The following is an 18,895-nucleotide window of genomic DNA, read 5'->3' on the forward strand; positions in this document are numbered from 1 at the left end:
CAAGCAGAGTACAGGAAGCAGTTTACTCTGCTGACAGTGCAGTATGAGAAGTTGATGTCCCCTGCTTTGCTCTATTATTCTATGTTACATTTGTGAAATGATATGTATAGGGAATTACTGCAGAAAAAGGTTTCCATTAGCCAACGGCACAAAAAAAAATTCATACGTTTCCTTTCTTGCTCCCATAGCGGAGCAGGAAAACAGAAACCCCCAATGCAAATGTGAAAGCAGCCATAACCAACACTTCTTTACTGCATAAATATAAGATGACCTCTACAATGGAATACAGTACTTTATTCCAGGAATTAAATAGAAAATAGCCACGAATTATATACATTACAGAATACATTTCATAAGAGCTGGCCGAGGTTTACAAGTAATAACGGCATGAACAGATTTCTTTTCTTAGGGCTCATAGACCATCCCAGATAGGAGTATACAGCTGGACGTCTTCTCTATTATGAAATAGTAGAAGGGAAGATCTACGCTTACTTCTTCAAGGGGAAAACTTCGAACAGACATGACTGATGCAGTGGAGCTGGCGGCCTCCGTTCCTCTTTCATTGACCTCTAAGAAAGTCTGGTGATAAGCCTCAGACACAAACATATCGCTCTGCTCTGTCATTCCCGAGAAATTTGCCTTGTTCTGATTAAAAGCATCCACAATTCCCAAAGACGAAAGGATGTTTTTCATGCAGAGGCTTTTCTGTATACTGAACTTTGGCAGATGCACTAATACATTCATCTTCTGCATTTTTAATGGGCTCATCCAGATATTTAATTTTTCCATTGACAGCTGTTCTTTTACCTGCATGGAAAATAAGCAGCTAAATCGCGTAAATGCCTTTTTTTAATTAACTTCTAATTGGAGACATAATGCCAAACATGTTCATATAGTGAGCACATCAAGCTGGGAAAATGTTTTAAGAATCTCTCTAGCAAGGTTAATACGTTATTTAATGCACACAGTTGTTTTGTGGTGAGTTTCAAGGCGAGAACAAATATCCTGTGTATGTAAACCTAAGTATTACAATGTACCTAAAGTGCTACAATGGGATCTACATACAAGATATACAAATTATAGGAAGGAACAGAGATATAAGACATCCAGGATACCATCAAAAGTGACATTGTATATTGTAGTATATCAGCACGATACGAAAAAGCAAAACAACATGATACTTTTCATCCAAGATAGATGATCAGCAATCTGGGGGAAGTCTGGTAGAGGTTTCCATCAAGAATAGATTTCACCAACACAATTCCATGGGGACTCTGCCCTCTTTCTATATACCATGGATGACGCTGGCTGATGAGGCATTATACAGCCATTCTCCTATCACTTGTAAAGTGAGGCTTCTTCTTATCCCTGCATTTCTAAATCTCTTATTATTGGGGAATTTAACTAAGTGAATGCTAAAAACTAATTACCTCCACTATACAACAGTGAACAGTAGTAAAACAACATACAGGAACCAATGGTGGTATCGCTTTTATCTCCCCATATGCTTTGAAACACAATAAAAGTTATGACTGTAAAAAGGGAGCACATTAAATACACTGTTGTGCAAAGTTAGTAAAACATACAAAACGAGGCATATTTGTTTTCACCATAATGTTAAGGTCTCTCACACGGCGGCAGTGATATCGCCGCTATAATATTGAATAAAGAACCTTTATAACGTCATAACTTGGACAAGATTCATTTCTACAAGCTGACCTGGATTTTCAGGGGTGTCATTTGCACTGACACCCCTGCTAAGTAAGTTCCTTCTGCCTTCTCATTTCACCTATCCGATTACTGGAGCATGGTTTTTTTTTCTAATTTGTTGTCTACTGCCATTGCGGTGATATCGCAACTTTGTCCACATGATTTTGTAGCAGCAATGCATTTTCTTGTGAAAAATCGCATGCTTTTACAGTGAGAAGATTAAACTGTACTCTGAAAATAAGCCCTAGCTGCATTCCATGGGAAAAAAAAGGAATACTTAGCTAGCAGGCTCAGCCTGGGTTATCCCACTGCTCTCCGGAGCTCTGTCACACATCCTGCAGTACTCATTCGCCCACAGAAGATCACTTCCTGGTTGCAGGATTCATAAATCCTGCCTCCAGGCTCCATTGCAGCCCTGGATGAACCAATCACTGTGATTTGTTCTTTGGCTGCTGCTCAGACAATCACAGCCATTGCATTGTGGAGGGGGGATTTATCAATTGGCCAATCAATGCCGCAGCTCCGCCAATTCATAGGTCCCACCTCCACAACACGATGGCTGTTGATTGCGTGCAGAATGCGACTAAACAATTCTCGTTCAGGTGCTACATGCTTTTACACGGAACGATTAAGGTTCAAATTCCCATGGGAGCGCAGGACAATGGTGTAAAAGGGCCATACATTGTTACTCAGACAATACGTCCGATATTAATGCAAATATTTAATTTCTTGTCTGGCCTCTGACTTACCTGTTTGAACACTGAAATATTATCGGGGACAAGTACGACCATAACGATGTTTCCTGATGTACCATATGGAAGCTCCAATATTTTAATGCCAGGATTCCTAACGTATTTCACATTGAAGTGGCTAGTGATGTGCATCATGTTCACCATTACTTCTTCATTCTGAAGGGAAAGAAAACAGGGAAATAATCGGCCTATTTTTTCCATAACATAAAGGCAAAACAACTCCCTAATTGTGCGGCGGCGGAGTAAAGCTAATTACATGTTTTTCCACTAGGAAATGTATTCTGTTAATTTTCTCTTGATACATATATTATTTACAAAGTGTTGATGCTCTACAGAAGGTGCGATTAACTGCAATGAAAGTAAATACGTATTTCAATATAAGGGTTATTAACTACAAAGTAACATAGTATGTTAGACTGAAAATAGACACATGTCATCCAGTTCAGCCTATTATCCCCAATGGCTTGATTAAATCTCTTTAAAATATTGCAATTAATCTCAGTGTTGTTTAAAAAGCTTTGATCAATCAATATCACAAATTCACAATCTACCCAATTGTTCTCTCCGATCATGCGCTGGTTACATTGGAGTTACAACTGGTCCCTCCCAGGAGGCGCGATTGTGGCGTTTGCCTTCTTTTATGTTGGAAGCAGAGGATTTCAGAGGCTATCTGGGACTCCACTGGAATAATTACACGGATGATAACAGAGAACATGAGGACAATATAGTATTGTTTTGGCAAGCCTCAAAGGCAGTAATGCATATTATAGGCTATATATCCCACAGACATTACACTCCTCCCTGCTGGAGGCGCAAAGGGAACATATTGACTGCCCGGGAGATCATTCCTACCAGATATTCCAGACAGTGAAGCACCTCTTACACATTTGTACATGCCCAGCACATCGGCAGACTCAACTAACAAAAAACAGATTTTACAGATGGGGTACCAGAACAGGGCGCCGATCAGCAAATCTAGCTAAACAACAGCAACCACATAAACCAATCCTAGCCTTAAGACTGGGCAGTTTGGTAACCCGCCAAGAGGGGGTGGCCCAGATACTATATGATTACTTGGAGGATCTTTATAGAGCTGAACCGTCAAACACTCAAGATATACAAGATTTCCTGAAAGCAGTGGGCTTACCTAAACTTACGGACGAACAAATATCATTACTAGAGGCCACCATACAAGAGGAAGAGGTATGGGAAATAATCGCGGCGTCAGAGGGGAAAAGTCACCGGGACCAGATGGATTCTCGGTTGAATACTAGAAAATACTCACATCACATCTAGTATCAACCTTGACCCAACTGTATAATACAATAATATATATATATACACACACACGGAAAGGAAGTAGAAGACTTACTCCCCATGCCCAACAAGGACACTACTGACCCCCACTGCTATAGGCTGATAACCTTACTTAACTGTGACTATAAGTTTCTGTCCAAGATACTAGTAGATAGGCTTCAGAATATTCTTCCTTCCATACTCGACCCGTCCCAGAAAGGCTTCACATACGGAAGAAGCACTTAAAAAAACATTAGTGCTGCAATAGCGGCGACAGTTGTTATGCAGAATCCCAATAGCCCAGTGGCAATGCTTCTGAGCTTGGACGCCAAAAAAGCCTTTGACAAAATGGCTTGGCCATATTTGAGCGCAGTACTGGGGTGATGCGTTTTTGGACAGATCTTCACAAACTATATAAACGTGACACACACAAATGCTACCACTACCCTCACAGTTAACGGTGTCAACACCCCGGCGATTGATCTATTTAGAGGAGCCAGGCAAGGCTGCCCCCTATCCCCATTGCTGTTTAATCTATCCATAGACCCGCTACTTAGATGTCTAACAAAAACCACATCAGTTACAGGAATCTGATATGCTGATATGGAAATTAAAGTGGAGGCATTTGCAGACAACATACTCCTAGAAGTTAGCAACCATAAAGAAACACTGACACCCTTGCTACATAAGACTGAAAAGGTGGGGATGCTTTTGGGTTATACCCTGAATTTAGACAAAACTGAGGCCCTGCTGCTTAAGGGACAGCCAAAGCATTATGGACAACACATTCTATACAGTATTTGGCGGTACAGGTCACAAGATGCCCTTCAGATTATATAAGACAAACATTGAGCCCTATAGAAAAAACAACTGGAAATCACCTTAAATTTGTGGAAGCATTTCACACTGTCTTTTATGGGAAGGGCAAATCTTTTAAAAATGACAGAATTTCCGCGCCTACTGTATATCCTACATTCTTACCTATATTTGTAAAACTAAGAGACATAAAAAAATCAATTTTCTCTACAGAACTTTTATCTGGGATGGAAAGAGACCACACATTGCCCTTAAAACACTGCAAAAACACTGAGTCAACGGGGGAAATAAACTTCCCACATTTACAGGACGATACCCTGGCAGTGCAGGCCCCAGTTATCCACGGTTGGATATATTCCCAATCGAACTTTACCAATAACCCATTAGAAGAAAGAATGTCAGGCCAAATACAATTGCAAAATATCCTTCACCTTCCGTACGCGGAACTACCAGAAACTGTTAAACATAACCCTCTGATACTAGCGGCCTGGGACCGACTACGTAGGGATAGCCATGCTTCCCCACATATCACAATATCTATCACTTATTAATACTTTCAAGACAATCATCACCACAATATGTTTTTCTCCTGGCGGGCTTAAGGAATTGGCTCAATAGACAAACTATTTCACAGGAAAGAAAGACGTATCCTGTCACTCGAAGAAGTGAAACAAAAATATCCTGAGCTGTCAATACCATGGTTTTCATATTCACAGGCCAGACATTATATTTCAGAAATTAGTACCACAGTTTGAGGAACTCGACTGGGTGCAAATAGGCAGAACATGGATCTCTGAGGGGAATGATATCTAGAATGTACCGGGCAATAAGGGATACGTGGGAACAGGACCATATAGATCCGGGAGTGGGGAAGTGGTCGGGGGACAACCCCAGTCTTACTCCTGAAATGATTTTGAAATCAATGTCCTACAAATATCTACTCTGTCAGATTCCTGGAGAGGAGATTACTCGGACTCACCTGAAATATTACCAGGGACAATCATCTCCATTGGCACCCTGGAGTTCACCATCAGGACTGATGTCTAGATCTGCTTATTTGGCATTCATAGCCTAATAATCTTGGCTAGTGCATTAACCCCTGATGTTCTGTCCGTACGGCCGGAGAAACGTGCCGAGCATTCTAAATATTTGTGCATTTTAAGATTGGATTGAGAGCTCTGTCATTTTTAACAGAACATCCTCATATCCTGCTGTGGAGCATTAAAGGTCTTGTTGAGCATTCAATATATCTACATACTGTTAGAACATCAATTCAATAGTTTTGTAGGATCCTGTTCAGTCTGTGTCACCTAGCGGCAATCACGTGGCAGTTTAAAAAAGGTGGAAGTTTCATCTCCCCTCACCGATGTGATCTGTGAGAAGAGATGAAACGTCTTAACGAAGGTCTCCGTATTTGAACCCAGACGCAATCATTTTACATGGCTTCTGCGCATGCGCCCGCTAACAAAATGCCGGACACATGCGCAGGAGCTGGGGAGCCCAGGAAACTTTAAATCTCTTTGCTCCCAGCAACCAACGGACGCCGAGAGCCTAGGGCAGTGACGGGTGGCCTCGTTGAGCGGTCCGTGGTCACGTGATAAAAAGGTAGCGATCTACCTTTGGCCGGTCTCACATGACTGGATAGAAATTGTGGATTCCGCATGCGTCTGATCCGCGGTAATACGCAGATCAATCGCATTGGATTTCACAATTCCGCTCACATTAGTGGGTCAGAATTACGTAATCCACTCGCAGAAAAGAGAACGCATCAGGTTCTATTTTATCATGGATATGCGCAACAGAGCCCATTGTGCTCCATGGTCGGGGATATATCCACAGCCCATACGTATACATTGTCTACGGGCTGTGGGTATCCGCGTCATTGCTAAGCAATGGCAGGGGAAATATAAACAAGAAAAGGAGTACTGTGCATGACCGCCTGTGTGAGTACGCAGTTATGTACAGTACGTTATGTGGCCGTACGCAGGGCCACGGCCGGCTCACAGCTGGGAACCGCTGCAGGTCTCCGCAAGCAGATTCCACATATGGCGTTATTCAGATCGCTACCGCAAGCGCTGCGGAATAAGTTGGCGCTATACAAATAAAGATTATTACTACCTGTAATACGTAATTTACAAGAAGTTACCGGGAACGCTCGTCTTCTTGCAGTTCTTGGAGCAGCTTGCTGAGCGCCTTCTGTGTGAGACCACCGCACCTCAGCAAGATTACGGAGACTCACAGAGCGCCACTTTTTACACACCATCCCCGCCGCTGAGGTCAAGAAATGACCCCCAAAAAGCATGGGAGGAGGAGGAGGGGGAAGGCGGGGGGGGGGATACCCAGTTTTATTGCCCCATGTGCCCATCCCAACCAGCCCCCGTAATTACCCCTGTCTTCGGAAATACCACACAGTTTACATGATTACTTTTATCTAAGATTTAGGGAATGCCAAAAAATGGGGATTTTTAGGGAGTCAAATTTCTTTTCACACCAGTGGGCCTGGAATTTATTCACTTGTGCCCTGAAATCCAGCGGATGTTCCCTCCATCATATGCCTAGCCATGTATTCTATAAGTAGATTGGGGCCACAATGGGTATGTTTCTCAACCCGGGACAAACAGGGGGATCCATTTTAGGGGGCAAGGCTTCATTCCTATGTGTGCTGTACTAAAAAAAAGCTGTTTTTAACATGACACAATTGCCAAAAAAATGAATAATCGTATCGGAGGCATGGAGCACAAGATGGCTCTTTTTGCAGACGATCTCCTACTCTACCTATCTAACCCACGCATTGGGCTTCCAGCGTTACATCAGGAGTTCATGCGGTTTCGGAAGCTAAGTAACTATAAGGTCAATGCGCAAAAGTCAGAAGTGCTTAATGTCTCACTGCCGCAGACCGAGGTGTCTCAACTAGAAGATCAATTCCCCTATCAATGGAGACATACCGCAATAAAATATCTAGGTATCCAGTTACCTGCGGACACCTCACGAGCATTCGAATTAAATTACCTACCATTCACCACTAACCTAGAGAGAGACCTAAATAATTGGAAATCCCTACTTCTCTCCTGGGGGGGAAGAATTAACGCCCTAAAAATGGACTCCCTTCCCAAGTTCCTGTACATTTGTCAAACGATTCCAATAAAATTACCCAGCTCCTATCTAAAAAAATTACGATCAATAGTCACAGCGTTTGTGTGGAGAGGTAGGAAACCCCGCATGCGATACTCCCTACTCACGAGACCCAGGGGTAGCGGTGGGATGGGCCTACCTGACTTAGCCCTCTATCATAAAGCAAGCATCACTAATTGCATGCTAGACCTACTCAAAAGAGAAAGCTCAAAGCTCTGGGTGGAGGCAGAACATGCGCTAGTACCAGGATCCCTACCAGTTGCAATCTGGATCCCACCCAGACACATAAGAGCTATTCCTAACATATCCCCATTTATGGAACAACTTCTTCGTACATGGGCAGAATGCAGGCTTAATAACAGTGCCAGGCCCACTTACTCCACTGATAGCTAACCCACAATTCAAGACATCCATGCAGGGACTTCCAGTCCTGGGGATACCTATCTGCCCAACCCCGCGCCTCCGAGACGTGATGAACCCCACGGGAATGAAATCGCTGTGGGAAATTTTGGATGAGAGATGCGCGACCAAATGCGTGGCTGCAATACTTTCAGCTTAGGGGGTTTGTGGGGTCCCTGGTCCCTCAGGTAAATCTTACCAGCCCGTTTACGGCTTTCGAACAGAGATGCATGTCAATGGGTGCCCAGAGACATATGATATCCGTAATCTACGGAGAGCTGCGGACTCGGGGATCGGAGTTCCAGATGCCTACCTACGTGGCCAACTGGGAGAGGGAACTGGGACAGAGCCTCCCACAGGAGGACTGGGAGAGGGCATGGAGCATGTGTCATAAATTATCATCAGCATGCAAATTACAAGATCTTAATTTCAAGATTATGTCCCGGTGGTAAGGACCCCGGAGACCCTACACAAAATATACCCCCTTACACTACCTACATGCTGGAGATGTAATGCGGACAGAGGTGATATTTCCCACATCTGGTGGAGCTGCCCGGCGATAGCCACATTATGGAGAGAGGTAATGGAGATACATAATGCCATTTGCTCCCCTCAAGTCACATTAACCATAGAGATGGCCTTTCTCTCAGTCCTCCCGGGATCAATCAAAAGGATCAAAAACAGCATTTTACGTTTCTTTATTTTAGCAGCCAAAAGAATTATACCGAGAGTGTGGAGGTCCGGTACCCCACCGTCGAGGGCCATGTGGGTGGAAGAACCTAATGAACTTATGCGCTTTGATGAGCTAGGGGCGGACGAGAGTGGAGCCCTGGAAAAATTCTACGGAGTTTGGCAGGTGTGGATCTCCTTCCGGACTTCAAGGAGGTTAAAGACGTGGATAGACAGGGGCAGACTTTGAAAGAGCAAAACAAACGCCCAATAACACACATGGGCCCGGGCTCCGCTCCTGTCTTCACCCCGGAAGACTAAGGTACGGCTTATTACACCTTGTTATGATGTTTGTAATATTGGCAAAAATACAAATAAAAAACGTTTGAACATAAAGTAAACGGATGGAAACATATCTTATCAAATGTACAGCATGTTTGCACATATTTGATATATTACAATTGAAAATGTGAAAAAAGTGACAATTAAAAAAAAAAAATTCCCAATTTTGGCGCTTTTATTAAATATACACAAATTCTGTCAGACTATTTTTACCACCTAAATGAAGTACAACATGTGGCGAAAAAACAATGTCAGAATCACTTGGATATGCAAAACCTTTACGGAGTTATTCTATGTTAAAGTGACACATCAGATTTCTAAAATTTGGCCTGGTCATTAAGGGGCAAAGAGGCTTAGTCACTAGGGGGTTAATAAAGCTATAAATTTTATATAAAAATTTTTCCTAGTATTTTTCACAGTATTTTGTTTGCCAAACTTAGGAGTGGAACGTACAGAAAGTATAAGGGAGAGATTTGCATTTCTTAGACGACCATATATCGGCCGGGTTTTCACGCCCGGGCGATATACGGTGTCCCTCTCTGCACAGGAAGGAGGCTGGAAGAGCCGGGAGCAGCGCACTGAGCTCTCGCCCCCTCTCCGTCCCTCTGCACCATTTGCAATGGGAGGGGGTGGGGCTAAGTCCTGGAACTTAGCTTCACCTCGTTTCGCCACCTCCCATTGCAAATAGTGCCGAGGGGCAGAGAGGGGGTGGGAGCTCAGTGCGCTGCTCCCAGCTCTTCCAGCCTCCCCCCTCCCCCCGGCAGAGAAGGACATCGTATATCGGCCAGGCGTGAAAACCCGGACGGTATACGGTCGTCTGAATAAGACCTAAGTCATATAATAGTCAGAAACAGAGTTATACTTCACGTACACACAGTCTACTCTTAAACGTCTACTGAAAAGTCATGTATACTTTAAGTAGATAGCAAGTAAATACATACCGAAATTTTTGTGAAGGGAGACTTATTGGTCTTCCTTTGATTAAAGGGTTTTGTCCAGTTTGCAGCAAAATAAAATGTATTTGCAAGTACTAATGCGGTGTTTTCAGAAACTGATCGGTCCGGTAATAATTCTTGAATTTTCCCTGCAAAAGCAAAAATAGTTGATTTTCATAGTACATTTAAACACACTCAAACTAGTAAGTAGCCTTCATTTTTTGGCTTTATTGCATAACATTTATAAATAACTTATTTCACGTTTGACATTGAATGGTCAACTTATTAAAGACAGTCAGCAACTAGCAAGTTGGAGGTCCTTTTGTGTTCAGAACCTCAGCAATCAGTTGTGGCACAGATTCCACTAAGTATTGAAATGGTTCTTGGCCTGTGCAGACAGGACAGGAAGCTTCTTGAAGTTGCTGCAAATTAGATGGAGGTGCTGACATGCTGTGAACAGCTGACAGGAAGGGTTCTTTAATTCATGCTGCTTGCACCAAATTCCAGCCCTCCTATTAGTATGGAGCAACAGAAAGCTGGATTCATCTGAGCAGGTAATGTTTCTTCACTACTCAGTGACTCAGTTTTATGCTCTTATACCCACTGATGCCTTTCTGTTTCTCTTAGACAATAATGGCCATGGAGCTGCCCATCTGTGCTAAGGAACGATTTGGTAGTTGGAGCACCAGCATTGTATTTGGCTGCAAATTGCTTGACGGTGCAGCGCCTGTTGGTCACAATTCTCAACATCCTCTTCTGACCACTTTTATTGCCAAGTATTTAAGCCCCAACCTCTGGTTTGGATGGATTTTTTTCCCTCTATCCCACCATTTTTGGTATATTCTCGACACCATAGCAAAACAAAACCCCACACAGTTGGCAGTTTTTTTAAATACTGCCATGCCAGGTCTAGCACTAATGACCAGGCCTTGTTCAAAGCCACTCATCTCACACAATCTTACTATTCTACTGTGGATTCACACTGAAACTGATCCACGGGAAACTTGCTCCCTTGTTGCACTCCAGAGTCACGTGTCTAATTTCCATACAGGAAATACAGGGAGTCATGGATTAAAAGTATCTGTGGGAATAGTGTTCTTGGGGTGGTGGGAAGTGTTGGGTTTGCACCGCACATAGTGCTTCCCATGGTGGCTAACAAACGCAGTTTTAGTCTCATCTGACCAGCGCTTTATTCACTGTGTTGGGGCTGTTTGGTGAACTCTAAACATGGTTTCTTATGTTCTTTCTTTAAGAGCCCCACCACCCATTTCATGGGCTTTATTGGGGTTGAGCACTACATCATGCAGAAATCGGCCCTGGTGCACAACGTCATCACCCCACTGACACCAGGCTTAAGAGACATACTATATGTGATGCCCAGTAATGGAGAACGTGACTGAGGGCTGGCATCTATATTGGCTGGGTGACCTGTTCATGTAGCTTCCTGTGCACTACACTGCATTGCTTTATAACAGATGGCTGAGCCATTGTACAAAACAAACGCTTTTACATTTTGTGTCATCTATTGTCTCATAGATTGTAAGCTCTTGTGAGCAGAGTTCTTACTCCATTGTTTCAATTGTTGATTAGGTTGTTGCTTTGTAATGTCTGATTGTCTACGCACGTACCCTCTAATTGGTAATACGCTATGGGATATGCTGGCGTCACATGAATAAATACATATTATTCATCTACAAGCTATGAATAAAATGTTTCACACACCTTGTGTCTGTTGAGTAATCCAATCATTAATGTACTTCCTTGATTTTTCTGGGTCATTCAAAAAATCCAGTTCTTCCAAACTAGCACCATAGAAATTCTCAGTGTCCTTCAAAAATGTCTGACAAGAGATGTGATGTATGTAAGAAACATTATACATAACAATATGCAAGGATAGCGGAAAGATAAAAATCAGCAAAAGTGTCTAAATCTGAAGTAAGTCCTATTGTCTCATCATAATTACCCCTTTTTAAATTGATACAAGATCAGCCTTCTGAAATCTCCAGAAACCATTTCCAGGCACTTGGATGAAAGACATTTGGTCTCACGGCACCCATTGCATGTACGGTCTTTGACACCCACCGCTAGAGGCAGCCCAACAGGGTACAAGAGCCTCCATGCCCCTGTATCACGTCTTGTATCCAAACTAAAGGTAGTACAACAGGGTACTAGAGCCTCCATGCCTGCCCGTATCACATCTTGTATCCAAGCTAGAGGCGGTACAACAGGGTACTAGAGCCTCCATGCCCGCCTGTATCACATCTTGTATCCAAGCTGGAGGCGGTACAACAGGGTACTAGAGCCTCCATGCCCACCTGTATCACATCTTGTATCCAAACTAAAGGTAGTACAACAGGGTACTAGAGCCTCCATGTCCACCTGTATCACATCTTGTATCCAAGCTGGAGGCGGTACAACAGGGTACTAGAGCCTCCATGCCCACCTGTATCACATCTTGTATCCAAACTAAAGGTAGTACAACAGGGTACTAGAGCCTCCATGTCCACCTGTATCACATCTTGTATCCAAGCTGGAGGCGGTACAACAGGGTACTAGAGCCTCCATGCCCACCTGTATCACATCTTGTATCCAAACTAAAGGTAGTACAACAGGGTACTAGAGCCTCCATGTCCACCTGTATCACATCTTGTATCCAAGCTGGAGGCGGTACAACAGGGTACTAGAGCCTCCATGCCCGCCTGTATCACATCTTGTATCCAAGCTGGAGACGGTACAACAGGGTACTAGCGCCATCAAGGGGTCAGTATTCCGCTATAAATTATCCGTTTGCTCTGATATTGTAATCACTTACTTATATCGATGTTACAATTACACAGAGAACGGTTCATTCCATTCCGACAACTGTATAGTATAGAAATTTAATTAAAACAATGTTAACAATATCAATAGGTTTTCTTACTGGAAGGAATTGAAAAGTCTCTTCGCCAAATAACTTGTTGATGTTCATCAGTACATAATCGCCTTCACTTTCTGCTAGTTTACGTAAAAGATTCTTGCAACTGGAATGCACTTCCGTGACATCACTGAAATGAAGCGCCTGGAAGAATAACATCATTATTTAGTCATTGTAATTACAAAGTATCTATTGATAAGGACGTTGATATAAATTAAGTTGCATCTATGCTTTGCTGTAGTCTGAGTTGCTCTGGAAAGAATCTTGGAATTTATAAGTTTTAATTAAAGTATGAAGTTGTGGTGAATGTTTTGTTAATTATAGCTCCATGGTATAATGTCTTTGTATAGCTTTTTAGCGTAATACTTGAAATGCTGCGGATCCACATGTGCATTTTGCTCCATTCAGTGAAACTACAGCAAGAGCTGACATGTCCATTTTTTTGTAATTCTGTGACCTGGATTTCAAGTTGACATGTGGAAAACTCTGTACTGTATGAATGATGTCATGGATTCCCATAGAAAATAATGGGATGTGGAAATGCAGATTACAACATCGAATCCGTGTATACAGTCCGCTGTGTGAACAAGCACTAAGATTTATGTTAGTAGGTTATAAAGCAAAGCAGAAACATTCACAATATTTCCAATTCATGGGGGTTAAAGAAGTTATCCAAGCAGTGCCACCAGGATACCAGGGTCATAGTGGAAGCACTTTTCCGACCCCAGTGTAGTGACTGGTGCTAATAATTGCAACGGCAATTGAAATCAATGGAAGCTAACTTAAATGAATTTGAATCTCAAGGTCCAGATGAATTACATCCTAGGGTACTAAAGGAAGCAGCGGAAGTAATTGCTGAACTATTCGCCATAATCTTAGAAAATTCCTGGAAAAAAGGAGAAGTCCCAGAAGGTTAAAAAAGGGCAAATGTTGTCCTTATCTTCAAAAAAGGGAAGAAGGTGGATCCAGGAAACTACAGGCCTGTGAGCCTGACTTCTATACCAGGAAAAACCTTTGAACAAATTATTAATGTATGCAAGTACTTGGATAAAAATGGAGTGATTAACCAGAGCCAGCATGGGTTTGTTACAAACAAGTCATGCCAGACTAATCTAATTTCCTTCTATGACAGAATCACTGACTGGGTTGATCAGGGTAATGCGGTGGATCTAGTATATCTTGGCTTTAGTAAAGCATTTGACAAAGTATCTCATACTTCTTGAAAAAAAATGACCAAATCTGGGATTGACAAGGCAACTGTTAGGTAGATTCACTACTTGCTGAGGTATCGTACTCAAAGAGTGGTGATAAATGGCTGCACATCCAAGTGGAAGAATGTATCAAGTGGGGACCACAAGGCTCTGTCCTAGCCCCAGTGTTGTTCAACATTTTTAGAAATGATGTGGAGGAGGGAATTGAGGGGGAAATGATCAAATTTGCTGACGACACAAAGCTAGGAGGGATAGCTAATAAGGATGAGCGAGTATACTCGCTAAAGCACTACTCGTCCGAGTAAGTTGCCTTAGACGAGTATCTCCCTGCTCGTCCTTAAAGATTCGAGGACCGCCGCGGAGCGGGGAGCTGCGGGGGAGAGCGGGGAGAAATGGAGGTAAGATCTCTCTCTCCCGCCCGCTCTCCCCTGCTCCCCGCCGCGACTCACCTGTCAGCCGCAGCGTCCCCGAATTTTTATGGACGAGCAGGGAGATACTCGTCTAAGGCACATTACTCAGACAAGTAGTGCCTTAGCGAGTATACTCACTCATCCTTAACAGCTAACACTAGGGAAGAGAGAGAGAGAGTATTCAAAAAGATCTAGAAAAGCTTGAACAGTGGGCGGTGACTAATAGATCATAGACTGAACATGAATCAACAGTGTGATGCAGCAGCCAAAAAGGCAAACACAATTCTGGAATGTATTAAGAGAGGCATAGAGTCTAGATCACGTGAGGTCATTATCCCCCTCTACTCTTCCTAAAGGCCCATTTAGACACAACGAGAATCACTCAAAAAGTGCTCAAAGCCATCTTTTGAACGATTTTCGTTTTGTCTAAATGCACCAACATTGTGCTGTTTTTGTGCACAAGTCGTTCCTCGCTCACTTCAAATTTTCTTCAATTGAGCGATCAGCTGTTTTTAGCACAGCTGGCTGCACTGATAAGATTATCTCTACTTGTGTCCCTATGGGAGGGAGCCTGATAAGTGCCACTGAGACAAATGGCCACTCTACCATCCCAGCTCCTCAACGTATGCCCTTTATCTGGAGTTACCCTCTGGGACACTGCACTCTTAGCCAGTATTTTCTCACCCATTCACATGACTGGGAGCAACATTTTTTAGAGGAAAAAATACGTCGCAACCCGGAAAACCAGCGCTCTGCCAAAATCCTCAGGTTGCCTTCTAATGTCTATATAGAGGCACCTGTAGGCTTTTTGCAACCTTGGACACAGCTAAAATGCTTCCCCCCTCCCTTTCTATGCCCAGCTCCCATAGGAGTCTATGGGAGCTGCCGTCGTATATCGGGCAAAACATAGAACCAGAACAATCTTTTTCTCCCCGTATATGCGTTGGCGTGTATTTCGGTTGCGTATGTCCCATTTTTCACAGTCCAACGTATTTACACCCGTGTAAACTAATGCATTGGAAACGAATGCCTCAGATGGTCGTGTATATCGGTCGGCCATAGAAACTCCCCCTGTTTCCTCCCGCATTCCCTCACGACACCCCGAATCTTTTCGGGCAAGCAGGCATGTACCCGAAAATGGCGCTACTTGCTCGAGTAATTTGCCTTAACGAGTACGCTCGCTCATCTCTAGAAGCCGTCCTTCCCGCGACGCTTCTGCAATGAGCTTTGCAAAAGTGTTGTGGGTCAGCGTCATCACCTAGGTGACGGCACGGGGCAAATCTGTGATGCGCATGTATGCTGGTGGCGCATCTGCATTACAGAAGAAAAAGAATTCTGACAGGTCAGCAGGGTCGCTGGCAGCGGGCAGGTTTTCCACACGCAATCTGTGCGTGCCATGTGCATGCTGCCTTAAACATGCAAGTTCACCTACAACATCAGCCTCCAAAAACACTGAACGGAGCGGTGCAACGTGAAGGAATACCATTATCATTCAGGAAACGGGCTTCTGAGAATACAGAACAAAAGTCTAAGGATTACATTTCTGCCCCCTTCATCTTAGTTTAAATACCTGCCAGAAGAAAAAAGTTCTGAACTCCTCCCAAAGCACTATTCTACCTTTATGTAAAGGATGCAAGCTATTTGTCTTCATAACTCCGTAGACACCTACCAACTTCATGACTATCAAAAAACATTCCGCTTTACACCTCTGAAGCCACAAATTATACTTTGTTCATCTGATTACAGACTGGCAGCACCTCTGAAAACATAACTGAACCGGTAATTGTACAATGGTGCCGTTATGAGCTTTGTCCTGGTGCTACATTCAGGTTATTCACCTGGTCCTGGTGCTGTATTTAGGTTATGCACTTGGTTCTGGTGCTGTATTTATGAACTGCGCTTGGGTCTAGTATGTATTTATGGTATGAGCTCGGTTCTGGTGCTGTATTTATAATAAAGGCAGGAGTAAACAGGTTAGAGATGGGTCACAATGCCCCTACTCTAAAATGTAAGTAATTTAAAGCTAAATAATCATAACGATCGATCTTGCACTACAACGTTCACCAAATGCTAATAAGGCAGCAGCTTTTTGTTGGCATTTAGCTCAGACCTTAACCTGACCACAGACCTGGGTAAGTGGACCTTTACTAAAACTAGTTGAGTATGGTCCCAAGTTGCATAAACTTCAGGTACCCAAACCTTGCCCACCCACATGGGCCAAAGGCAGGGAGATTTACTGGCCTTTAACTGGCAAAATCTACCAGCTATTTGCTACTGTGAGTGGGCATGGTTTCAGCCACATGAGGTTTATGCAGTGTGGGACCATACCCTAAAAGTCTCAAACTGCTTTAATTGGAGAAAAAAAACAAAAAAAAAACAAAAGGAGATTATTTTTCTATATAATGTGACTTAGTAACATTGTAGAGAGACATTTCATAACTTACCTTACCCATCTGGGCTGCAGTGTTACCTCTAGCCCCAAGATATACCATTGAAAGTATAGTTAGTATGCTCAGAGGAGCAAGGACAACATTTTGACCCGGATCACTTTTATCGATCACTCCGAAGAGGTCAATAGCAAATTGGTTGCTTGCAGCACAAATATCCATGACCAACGATTTCTAGACCTGCAGAAGGAGTACAGATGGGACTAAACTTAATTATTGTTTCTATACTCCAAGAGTTAGCTCAGTTCATCAAACTAAAATAATCCGCTTCTCTACAACTTAAATGCAGCCTAATACTAGATCCTCTATGCCGAAGGTTCTACAAGCACTGGAAACCTCAACTAGTACTACTTTGCAGTTTTCTACTATGTGGAAGCATTGTTAATGCCCAAATATTCTATGAATATCAATTTGAACATTGAGGAAAGAAGACAGAAAAACAATTGGCACTTTCGAGCTGTCATGTTGGAGAAAACTACTAGGAATCCCATTGACAGCTAGGGTCACCAACAAAGTTGTCCTGGACCGTATCAGCCCAGAGGTGTCCCGGGAGGCACGATACCCACACAGACTGACTGACTTTGGACACGTAATGGGGGCGAATTTGCGGGAAAAAGAGATGCTACTTGCGATGGTCAATGGTAAAAGGAAACAGGAAAGACAAAAGATACTTCTGCCTGGATGCCATCAAGAAAGACACAGGAATGGACATTAGGCAATTGAAAGCAACCGTAGAGAGTAGAGAAAACCAGCCTACACAGTGCCCAAGAGTCGGGCAGGACTGACCGGATAGAATTGGAATTCTATGAATAGAGGTAGTAACAAACACAAGGAATGTTACAACTATATTAGAACATAGTTTGGCCCTGTGAAGAGTAAAGAGGTTTTATAAGAGTAGATTTGTGGGGCTACGTTTCTATTATGGAGGCATATTTCCTTCATATAAAGCCTTATTTTAACATTTCAGGCTTTATTGTGGCCGAGTTTCTATAACAGCCAATAAAAGCCCCCCGGTCTGCCTTCTGTATATGTAGGGCCTACAAGAGTTATGTCTCAGAATATGGAGATGCAAGAACAATTATTTTTGTTCAAAATGTTGTGCAAAAGTAGGAAAACATAAGAAAATACATATATTTGGTATTGCTGTAATAGTACTGACCCACAAAATAAAATGTACATGTCACTTATACAGTATGGTGAGTGCCATAAATACAAAGCCCCCAAACATTGGGGAATTACCTTTTTACCATTCTCTCCTAAAAGATGGTGGCATTGCAAAGTACAACTTATTCTGCAAAACATAAGCCCTCGCGCAGCTATGACTGTCGGGGAGCTGGGGTCCAGATAACTGGAAGTCCCTAAAACTACCCGCAACCCCTGTCCCTACCTACGTGCCCCCCTAGGCAACAACTGGGCCACAGTCCCTAGGCTCACTGGGGATGCGGGGCAGGAGTCAGACCCACAGACAAATACAGGGAACAACCAAACACAAAGGCAGGTCAGGCAATCCGGGTCAGCAACAGAAGGCGAGGTACAAGGGGTCAGACGAAGGCAAGGCAAGGTCAGCTCAGGTCAGGTCAGGTCCGAAGCAAGCCACAGCAGGGAGTAAAATACAATAACTGGAGCTGGGAACATACACTGGCAGCATAATGCTGTCAGAACTCCTGGCACAGCAGCAGGACCCAATCACTGGACGCTGGGAGAACAGCCCCCAGCGCCTGCTAAGGACAGGCAGAGACTCAGACATCAGGCAGCGGGTGCAGAACAAGTGGGTCCGGTTGTCATGGTAACGGGGACACGTCGTGGGGCGCTAAACCCACCGCGTCTCCGGCAACACGGCTAACTAGGCACGCGGGAGCCGG

General features: G+C 43.4%; 1 protein-coding gene across 2 annotated transcripts in view; it reads right to left on the reverse strand.

The window, feature by feature from the left end:
* Positions 1-274: 274 nt before the first annotated feature.
* LOC136578905 (leukocyte elastase inhibitor-like) overlaps positions 275-18,895 on the reverse strand; it is a 70,147-nt gene continuing 51,526 nt past the window's right edge. For both annotated transcript variants that reach the window (XM_066579081.1, XM_066579082.1), the window contains 6 exons: positions 17,031-17,213; positions 12,972-13,109; positions 11,774-11,891; positions 10,058-10,200; positions 2,460-2,618; positions 275-807 (listed from right to left, as the gene is read on the reverse strand). In XM_066579081.1, coding sequence (XP_066435178.1) covers positions 406-807; positions 2,460-2,618; positions 10,058-10,200; positions 11,774-11,891; positions 12,972-13,109; positions 17,031-17,195 — 1,125 coding nt within the window. In that variant the 5' untranslated portion in view covers positions 17,196-17,213 and the 3' untranslated portion in view covers positions 275-405. The remainder of the gene's footprint in view (positions 808-2,459; positions 2,619-10,057; positions 10,201-11,773; positions 11,892-12,971; positions 13,110-17,030; positions 17,214-18,895) is intronic.

Source organism: Eleutherodactylus coqui, chromosome 9 (assembly GCF_035609145.1).
Source record: "Eleutherodactylus coqui strain aEleCoq1 chromosome 9, aEleCoq1.hap1, whole genome shotgun sequence".
NCBI classification, from domain to species: Eukaryota; Metazoa; Chordata; class Amphibia; order Anura; family Eleutherodactylidae; genus Eleutherodactylus; species Eleutherodactylus coqui.